We start from the raw sequence: 10,651 nt of genomic DNA, 5'->3' as shown, positions 1-10,651 counted from the left end.
AAGGGCAACCCCTGCGCATCGCCGCGTCGTTCGCTCCCCTCGTTGTCTCCTGCATTCCTTATCTCTTTCGCTCTTCGCTCTTACTGCTATCTCTTCCCTTTCGCGCTCTCTCTCTTCACTCTCTCTCCTCGCTTCTCGTCTTCTCGGCTCGATCACACTCTCTCTCTCTCTCTCTTTCTCTCATCCTCTCTCTCTCCTTCTCTTGCTCTGCTCTTCCCTTCTACGCTCGTCTCTCTCTCTCTCTCTCTCGTCTGCGCAACTCACTCTCCGTCGTTGTCTCTCTCTCTTCTTTGTCTTTTCTTTCTCTCGTCTTTCCGTCTCCCTCCCTGCTCTCATATCTCTCTCATCTCTCTTTTTTCTCTCTCACTCGTTTCGCGGCGCTCTCTCTCTTTCTCTCTCTTCTCGCTCTCTCTTCCCCTCTCTCGCTCGCTCAATCTCATCTCTCTCTCTCTCATTCTCTCTCTCTCTCTCGATCTCTCTCTCCTCTCTCTCCTGCTCCTCTCTCGTCTCTCTTCTCTCTCTCTTCTCTCAGTACCCCCACGTCCCGAATATCGTGACCGTACGTCGAGCGGTTAAGATTTGTGCCCAACTGTTGACGGACGGACGCTCGGACGGACGCTCGGACGGACGCTCGGACGGACGCTCGGACGGACGGACGATCATGCGATTCTACAAGCTGCATCTGACTATGTCAGATGAGCTAAAAATATAAAGTAAACAATATCAATTATGTATTCTAAACAGTGTAATTTACTAATTGTTTGAGATTCAATATAAGTAAATTGTGTCAAGGAAGTGGAAAACTTGTAATGGTTATTTCTCAATGTTTAAAGATCTGTGCCATATGATTCTTGGATGGCTTGGTTCAATGCATGGCACTATCTTTACTTACGCTGTTTGTTAGAAATCCAGACTAAAACACCCCATAATACATTTTATTCATTATAATCTAATGTGAAAGTTTATTTTACTAATTCAATAATAACATTCATTACATCAGTTCAAAAAAATAAATTATGCTCAGTAAAAGTTACATATTATATTCCTAAAGTACATAGAATAAAATGTGCATATGTGCTTAAAATATATATACAAAAATGTTGTACAATGTATTTAACATGACTTCACTGCTTAATTAGCTTGGACGGAAAATACAGTTATTTATCATTTGAAATGCATATCACTGGGGTTCATAATGCTGATCAGGTCAAATACTCGGACAACTAACTATTCATCGGATATCATGTCGTCAAAACTGGAATTCCTAAATGATGTTTTTAAGTAATGAACGAGTGATTCATAAATGATGAGAATATAAACGATCGTAAGAGAAGATCTCTACATTAAAAACTATACTGTCGAAAAAATGACATGTTAATTGACTGTGCCTACAACAGTGTAGACTACGTGTCAGGATATATATACAAATGTATTGCACATATTGTATTCACTACATTAGCCTACATCTAACTAATACCACTTGGGTGACTTTGTACTAGAGCCATGACTGCATGGCAAAAGACAATAAAGTTATTTACGATATTCTATTATGCATTTTAATGATGAGCTGCTCGCTGAAAAAACAACTATATAACTACACAGAAACTTTCTCTTGACATCCCACAAAGGGAGAAACCCATAAATTCCCATCAATGCTTGTATATGGAATGTTACATAACTGAAGAGTATGTTGGAACCTTTGCCTTGATGATTGCCAAGCACTCCTGCATCGAAAATCACATTATACATGTTATATATATATATTAATAACAAAAACAATCCCTGTCAAAAAGTTTATAAATATGTCAATCAGAAGATTTAAGATTCTACACATATTGGGAACAAGTGAACAAGTGACAATGACACTACATATGCTATATATGGCACAGAGTAACTCCTATATTTCACATAACAAAAATGAAAGATAATCAACTATGATCAAAAAGAAGATGATCAAATACATGACTGTAAGAATGCTTGAATTTTTTTTGAGATAACAGTAAAACAAAATGCCAATTTAAGAGCAATTTTTGGTAAGAACGGGTGCCTATGAGAAATGATTTCCTATAATTTCGATCAACATCACTGTCATCTATCATTTATAGTAAATTCCGAGACTGAACAGAAATTCTGCTGTCTAACTTTCGACCCCACAGTACCAATGCAAGTTCCTTCTACACACATGTCCATGGTACTGTCTTATATCCAGCAAGAGCTAACTCAATATAAATGCAGGCAAGCTGTACACTACCCATCAGCAAAAATATTCATTACACACATACCTTCCCTCCTGCAGTTTCTATGCACTGTAATGCTGTCCAAACCTTCTCACGAAAGGTATTTGTCATCATTCTTTTTGATAACTGACATGGATTAAAAAAATTCAAAATTAGAAACAGTCACTGGAGGTTGGAATCCCTTGAAAAGAATGGTACACAGCCTCTCCATTGTATAAAAGCTGAACTACCTGGCAGTAACCAATAAGGCTAAAAAGGATGTCTTCTATATTTAACATCTAATTCTAATAATAAACGTTCAGAGGTTTTAAACAATTCACTAATATTAGTCAGAAAAACTGTGAACAACTAAGTATTAAATAAAAGAACTGGGACGCACGCACGCACGAACACAGACAAATCATTTAGAATTGTCACAAAATGTGCTAATGCTGAATCATTATTAGTCTTAGAAGTTAGAGTAAAATAGTTTCTTACTGGCATTAATAGATTCTTAAGGTGAGGGGTAAGTGCTGGGCCTACACATTTACTCAGATCCATAAGAGCCTCTAGAGTGCCCTCAAACACTCCATCATCACTGTGCATCTAAAACAGAAAAATATTACCTTTTTTGTTTAAATAGTCAGATGACGAACTGTGATCAAATATACTATATATAGATATCATCTATCAGTCAAGCACAATTGCATATTAAACAGGTCAGGAAAGAAACACACTACATTAAGCTTAAATGGTCAAATGGTCAGTTATGCACCATAACGTTGTTGGGATATTCTTAGTTGATGAAAAATATTGAATTTCCATATAGTATTATACTATTCACACTGTGATGCACAAATAACAGATTTACCAAATAGAATTTTAACACAAGTTGCTACTTAAAATGTTACCCGAAAAATAGCATTGCATGTAGTTATGAATCAATACAAGCACAATTACCATCGAATACAGTCCCGAGTGGCTGTTATTGATATTTGATATTATATTCATACGTGCCCATGTATGATGAATGCTTTATGGTAAAGGTACTGAGAACTATACATTTAGAGTATCAGAAGACAATTCACAAACTTTTAAAACAAGAATATATGAAACACCTACAGTCATATAACCTTCATGGTATTTAAAATTCAACATTTTTCATTCCAGTATATATATTTACCAGAGCAAGCTTTATAGGTTGGATGAGTTTTGGAACAAGTGGGGTGGCCTTCTCTTTGGCCCCATCAGCCCGTAGCAGTTCACGAAATCCTGTCTTGGCGACAAAGTTGTACGGGTGCTTAGTTTCCCTAAGGCCCTCTGCTAGATATACAAGCACAGGATTGAAAGGTATCTGGTTGAGATGGGTGCTCCACGATATCTTGTGCTTCACATTTCCATGCTCCAGTCTAAAACACGATAAACACATACACACACGTCTAAATGTTTATTTACTTTGAAACCAGAATATAAGCTCGAAAACTATTTTTATCAAATGCTCTCAATGATAAAACTATGTGAATGCAGATAAAACCAACTGGGTGTATATTCACAGATTACTAGGTTAATTATAAAATCTAATTAGCTGCATAACTGACTCCAGGTCAAATTTTAATGATGTTATCACACTTTTCTAATTTGCTACCTGCAAGGGATGTCTCCACTGGAGTATGTTGCAGCGAAAGCACTCTTTGGCTTTGATGCATCTGCAAACTGAAATAGTGTAGTGATAAGTGAGTTTTTATGAGTGGGGTTTCTACAAGAAGATACCTTCTTTCTGCAGAGATGTCGCCCTACAAAAAATAAATTCATCATATACAGAAATCTAATTTGTTCTAATAAACAGTTCTTTTCCCCACAAAAAATATCACACAGTATCCATGTACAGACCCGACAATGCCAATGAGAAGCAATTATGTACTTAACTGATGTATACATAGATATTGTCAGTTTAATAATTCGTAAAAGTTGTATTCATTTATGACACCAATTTTAGTATAACAAATGAACCTTGGTATCAGAAGAATATGTGTAATACTACAGATATGATCCTGGTACTATGAGGTTCTGATACAAAGCAATTTACTGGATCAATGGTTTTTGGATTTAGGCTATCGGAGGGGCGTGGTGCTTTCTTAGACGGAGCCTTAGGTGTGTCCCCAACACTGCTGCCACTGCCTCTGTTCTTTGGTAGTCTGGCATTGCTTCTCGATGTTTTTTTAACAGTAGCTGCAGCTCCATGCAGGGATGGTGCACTCTTGTTCGTACGCTGGGAATGAACAACCACTCCTAACCCCTTTGTGTTGTCGTCGGAAGATTTACAGGTTGTGTCTCGTGACATTTGTACCTAAACATAGGGGAAATGCAAGAAAATTAACAAAGAGCGAAGTGAAATTTCGTGTACCTATAATTATATAGGGATAGAATTAGATTTTCTAGAGGAAATTAGTATTGCCTTCAGTTTAATTAGAAATATTAGAGCACCATGGCAATTAAATTAGAAGTCTAGAAGGGGACCAAGACAAATATTTCTAGTGAAACAAGAAGATCATGGACAATTTCCTTTTAACAGCATTTGTTTATAAGAGGCAAACACAGATATATACCTGTGGTGTTTATGAGAATGGCAACAAAACATACTAAATAAGAAAAGCAGTGATGGTTTTCTAGTGTGGATGTAACACAACTTTCAGGGGCATATACCATGAGAAGCTATTAAAGAGGGAAACTATGGCACCAGTTGATGATGCTACAGTGAAATTCAAGCCCTTTAAATACAATTTTTCAAGTACACATCGTTAGATGTGTACAGCTAAGTCAACTTCATCTAGCATAGATATTTACCATAACTGCATTGTGTTAGTGGCAATATATCTATGCTCTCTATGAGAATTGCCATGCATTGAATGAATAGTGGCGACATGGATTTTGTATTTCTTCTCCACCACTCCTAGCTGCAGCTTTGTGTGTGCATGGTTACAGTTGCTCTTACCAATTAATCCGGCCAGGCTTTAGGACCATATGACTATGGCTGTATGTCTCAAGACGTGAAGAGATACGGTCACTTCACACTTGAGCCTGAGGTCTGACCATCGGTGTAGTCTCAAGCTAAAAAACATGGACGGATAACATATTTATAGATTATACTATAGCAAAAGTAAAACACCACAATGGCATAAGTGTAAATACGCAATACAGCCTGTGTAGACCTATGCAATGAAATGTGATTATGAACTTGATCATGGGATTTGAAATAGAATCTTTGCGACCTGGATAGCCCCACGTTTCGTTAGACGTTACGTATGGTGATCCAGTCTCTTTTTCTCTTTTTCGCGCGAGTCTCAGTGTGGTAATCTTGTATGTTTTAGATTCACCATATGCGTAGCATCGCTGTATGCGTAATGACAGATGCAATAAAGATTAAGAAGCAACAGAAGCGTTCTTTCTCATTCCGTACACAACAAAATCCATGTTTCACTTGTTGAATGAGCAGTCGCTCTCGCGGTTCTTACAGTTACAGATCCATGTAAATCTTTGTAATAAATAGGGTGCCCAAACTAAGGCTGATAGAGGTTATGTCCCCCAGGGTACTATCGGAGGGTACCCTGGGTAGGCCTACAGTTCGATATATCAGAAAGTACCTCGGGGTACTATACGATATGTCGCTGCGTACCCTGCATTGTCCCACCGTACCCTGACTTTCAGCCAACTGATGTCGTAATACATACACTCTGTCAAGTTACCACATCACACAGAAGAAACCTCAAAACATCGCAATCCAATAAAAATGTATGCTATTACCGCGTTCACACGGTAATGGTTTGGCTCGAGCTAAATGGCCTAAATTTCGCTCAGGCTAAATTTGGCTCAGGCTGGTTTGAGTCGGAGCGTTCACACGTACGCAAGTGAATAGGTACTGTCTGTCAAATTTAAATTCAAATTCAAATAAATTTTATTGCACAAATATCTCACAGATACTTTGGCAGTATGTCGCGAGATGGCATTGTGTACGATTCAGTGTTTACTTACGTTCCGAGTTCAATTATCAATCTTGAAAAATATGCATCCTGATAAAAAATTTCGAATTTTTATACCGTTTTGGACTTTATTTCGTCGAAGTACACGTTCGACACTCGCGGCATCTACCGCTCTACTGATTTAGCTGGTGCTAAAATTTGGCTCGAGCCTGGTCAGACGTTTTCGATGGGACCAAATTGGCTCGTGCTAACTCGGCACGGCCCCGAAAAACGGTCCGTGAACCCTCGGCTCGAGCCAAATTTGGCGCGGGCCTAATTAGGCTTGGGCTAAAAACGTCCGTGTGAACGCGCCTTATGTTTGACTAAATTTTTCTTTTTCCTTTTTTTTAAACGAAGAGCTAGCTTTTATATTTAAGTTTTACAACATCGGAAATACGTCGGTTACAACTACAAGCCAGGGTAGGGTGAGACAACGCAGAGTACGCAGCGACATATCGTATAGTACCCCGAGGTACTTTCCGATATAATATCGAACCGTACCCAGGGTAACCGGGTACCCTCCGATACTATCAATGAAAGTGTCAATGACACTGTAGCTCACCACAAAAAAGGACACAAATGAGTGAGTAAGAAGAAGTCAGTTTTAATTAAGCAACCATCGACGTACATTATAGAAACGATTGCCATCTGTATATCGCAATAATAATTTATAAACCAAAATAAATCACAATTTGTGACTGTAGATGGCGCTATGCCCGCTTTGTAGCGATGGCGTTTGAAATAAATAGGTTATGCTGCGTTCCGACATGTTTTGTGAAACTTTACTCTAATATAGACGTTTTATCGGCCGGGGGGAGAGGAAATACCAATTTTGCATTAAAGATATTGTCAATTAAATCTTGTAAAACGAACCAGACGAGTGTGACACCACAGACTGTTTGTGTGTATTATATAATGTGATACTATAATTGACCAAACGCTACCTAATTTGCCATCAATGTTTTTTTAAACTATCAAAACCGCCCTAGCCATTTAATTCATTCACAGTACCAAACATGGGGAGCAAAATCCATTGAACCTGAACTGGGGACTAATGGGCGCAGGTATTCCCATTTTTTCGCGCGAAAAGATGCCGTGGGCTTGACAGTGGATCGTCGACTAGCGACGCCTTCAAGGAAGTAGGACGGTTTAATATCAGCGGAGAAAGTAAGGAGCAATGTGCACAGTTAGTCCCGAAGGGGGCTACTAAGGTAACGGGTTGTGTTACTAGCCTTCTTGGTTTTCCAACTAGCCCTTCAAAGCATGATGTTCGGAGTAGGTGGGGGGTGCGCGCGGCGGGAAAATATGACGTTGGATCTCCACGAATGCCTCCGAGGAATGTGCTTTGGGCTGAGGGGTATGTTGGTATTGTTTTATATTGTGTCATTAGTTGTTATCTAGGGAGGCGTTTGTTTACATTTACAGATGCATGTTTATTATGTAAAACACGCCAGGGTTGGGTGAGGACTGTGAGTGTGACCTTATAACACTGGTAGTGTAGTGAGATACAGTAGTCTTCCGATTGATGGAGGTTGCCATGCTTGATACCAACGCTATAGACGGCGGTCCCCTCGAGGCACTGCTACCATTTCGTGCTATTACATGAGGAAGGTAACGCGGGCTTTGAGGACGGAGCGAACGCACGCGCACGCACGCATCGCACGGCACTGGCAGCACGCATCGCAACACACACCACATCCACACGACACAACGGCCACGGGTTGCAACACAAGAACCGTATCGGAGCGCGACGACCGGCGCGTATACAGGCGACGGCGACAGCGACGTCGGCAGCGACAAACCGTCACGCACACCACGGCCGCGGTCACGGCCACACACGGCGGGGCTCAGGCGCACACACGGCGCACACACGGCTCAGCGACAGCGACAGCGACGGGGCGCGTCACAACGTCGCTCACGGCGGGCTGCACGCCGAGGAACGGGTCGCACACACGTGGCTCACGCAACACTGTCGCACAGGCTTCGAATAAGTTGACGAGAGGGCAAGGCAATTTTTTGGCGGCATGTGAGACAATTGCCTTGAATTATTCTACTAAAACTGGGAGTGGCGCGCACGACGCAATTATTACAAAGGCATCAAGGTACTCTCACAATGGAGGAGGGCAACCAAGGCGACTTTTGTAAAATAAAGGAAAAACCTCATAAACAAATTAATACATCACCTTTGGCTAATGGAATACGAGTGACAGGCGGTTGAAACGTATAAACTTTTTATTTCACTAGACCATCGGCTATAACTGAGGAAAACCGTGAATCAGTTCCGTATTATATTTACTAGTCCCAGACAACCATTATGTGGAAACGGGGGGGTGTCGATGATGAGCACTAAATTTCCTCTAATATTACGTGCACTTAGCAAGCTATATCACACCATACAGATCACAGTCTGGCCATTCTTGGCGACGCGTTCGTTCTCCCGGCCGCTTTAAATCGTAGTACGGGCCGACGTCAACGTGCAGCAGGGTTTAAATATTCGTGTTCTATTCCACGGCATACACAGGCGCCACGATTTATCGATCGTTACTGCAGCGCGTTCGGCAGCAAGCCACGTTACGCGTTATTGATTTTTAAGAGGCGAAGGGTGAGACCAGAGGATGGAATCGCTACGCGCTGTGCTAGGACAATGTATACCGCTCATGCGAAAACAGTGCGGCGCGAACCATGTCTAGCCAGAGGCACCGACGGCAATTACAGAAAAGGGCACAGGCAGGTCACTCGCCGTCGGGTCGGGTTGGATTTTTCAAGGCAAGTTACGGCGATTGATAGGGGCACGACGGCAAATTGCCAGTCCTGGTGCCGTCAGTTATCCAAGCCCTGCCGTCGCACACACGCGCTCACGCTTCAACACATCGGCCACACAGCGTGCTCACGCCACACACATCCGCACACACGTGCTCACCGCACACACGCCGCTCACGCACACACCGCGCTCGACGCACACAGTTACACACATCGCGCTCACGGCCACAACACACATGCTCACGCACACACGCTCACGCAGCACACGCACACACACGCGTCACGCACAGCACGGCGCCTCACGAACACACCGCTTTCACGCCGCTCACGCACACACGCGCTCACCGCCACACACACGTCGCACTACACGCCGGCTCGGCGCACACACGCGCTCACGCACACACATGACCACATTACGCGCTCGACGCACACCATGACACACACGCGCGCTCACGACACACGATCATGTTCACGAAATTACGAAATCATGGTCTGGAATTGTTTCACCTTTGCTTGCCCGACGGGCAAGCCACCCTGGCTTTAACTAGCCTTCCAAACAATTATAGTCCGGGCTACGGGCCTACCGCGGCTGTAATTCGACCCTGTAATATCGGGGAGGCATACGGAAGTAACGAGACTGATACCAATTTTAAAAACAGTGGTGGGTCAAACGGTTCCTAGTTAGTGCGGTTGACCGGTAGCCGAACTGTTTCGTATATAAGGGCCAAACTAAGTTTTGCACCAGTTGATTTTATAGATTTTTCTATAGATTTTGCGAACCTTCATACCATATATATCAAGGAGTGACATAAATGATTAATAGGACAGCCTACGGCGGTGCAAATCTACTTTAGGCCACCTTTATATCACGAAGTGATCACAGCATTTCTGTGTAATCCCCACTGATGCCACAGACGTTTCGTTTAATGCCTATATATCACAGGATTGATGCGACAACATGTTTTAAACTGCCCACAATCCAGCCATGCTCAATAAGCAGCCACCTATCGGACAAAAATTACGACATATGTATACACGTTAAAAAATTATGTTGTGTATTTTTATGTCTATTATATGATTTATTATTAATTACCAATTGTCACACTATTGTTTATTAAATCACATTATTAATTACTAATTACATTGTTAATTACTAATTACACTACCTTAATTACTAATTACACTCACTTAATTTACGAGAGAGGAAGCAGGAAGCCGATGATGGTTAGAGGGAGAGAGAAAGCAATGATGGTTAGATGGAGAGAGGAAGCCGTAATGAGTAGCCAGGGAAAGAAGAAGCCCATGATGCGTTAGAGGGGAGAGAGGAAGCCTCATGAATGAGTTAGAGGGCAGAGAGGAGCCATGATGTTTTAAGAGGAGAGAGAAAGCCTCCGTGGATCGTTTAGGCAGGGAGAGCCATGGAAGCCGTGCATTAGTCTATAGAGAGAGCAGAGGAAGCCGTGATCGTCTAAGAAGGAGAGAAGCAAGCCATGATGGTCTAGAGGTAGAGAGGAAGCCGTTGTTGGTAGAGGAGAGAGAGAAAGCCAATCGAGGCGTTAGTGAGAGAGAGCAGGAAGCCTATGAGGGTTACGAGGGAAAGAGGAAGCCGTGATGGTCTAGAGGCGAGAGATGGAAGGGGCGAGCGCGTGATGGCTGGAG

The 10,651-nt window shown here is 42.1% G+C and overlaps 1 protein-coding gene across 2 annotated transcripts; it reads right to left on the bottom strand.

Annotated features, from left to right (window-relative positions):
• Positions 1 to 938: 938 nt before the first annotated feature.
• On the bottom strand, positions 939 to 9,900 carry LOC106815399 (PACRG-like protein). Of its 2 annotated transcripts, none has more exons than XM_014819857.1 (8): positions 9,826 to 9,900; positions 5,209 to 5,324; positions 4,303 to 4,563; positions 3,862 to 3,929; positions 3,400 to 3,625; positions 2,715 to 2,822; positions 2,283 to 2,363; positions 939 to 1,724 (listed from the first exon to the last, which is right to left on the bottom strand). In XM_014819857.1, exons 3-8 carry the CDS (start codon positions 4,555 to 4,557, stop codon positions 1,671 to 1,673), a joined length of 792 nt encoding a protein of 263 aa, XP_014675343.1. In that variant the 5' UTR covers positions 4,558 to 4,563; positions 5,209 to 5,324; positions 9,826 to 9,900; the 3' UTR covers positions 939 to 1,670. The 2 variants fall into 2 exon arrangements, with proteins under 2 accessions (XP_014675343.1, XP_014675342.1); XM_014819856.1 differs by having other exon boundaries at positions 9,781 to 9,898.
• Positions 9,901 to 10,651: the final 751 nt, after the last annotated feature.

The sequence above is a fragment of the Priapulus caudatus genome, unplaced genomic scaffold, assembly GCF_000485595.1.
Source record: "Priapulus caudatus unplaced genomic scaffold, Priapulus_caudatus-5.0.1 Scaffold1105, whole genome shotgun sequence".
Lineage (NCBI taxonomy): Eukaryota > Metazoa > Priapulida > Priapulimorpha > Priapulimorphida > Priapulidae > Priapulus > Priapulus caudatus.
Note: the sequence above shows the minus strand (reverse complement) of the source record. Positions and strands in the feature narration are given on the sequence as shown.

Coding starts and splice junctions, on each gene's coding strand:
- LOC106815399 (XM_014819857.1), bottom strand. CDS start 4,557: ATGTCACGAGACACAACCTGTAAATCTTCCGACGACAACACAAAGGGG. Junction 3,930..4,302: donor ATCCAAAAACCATTGATCCA/GTAAATTGCTTT, acceptor ACACTATTTCAG/TTTGCAGATGCATCAAAGCC. Junction 1,725..2,282: donor TAGAAACTGCAGGAGGGAAG/GTATGTGTGTAA, acceptor TTTTCGATGCAG/GAGTGCTTGGCAATCATCAA.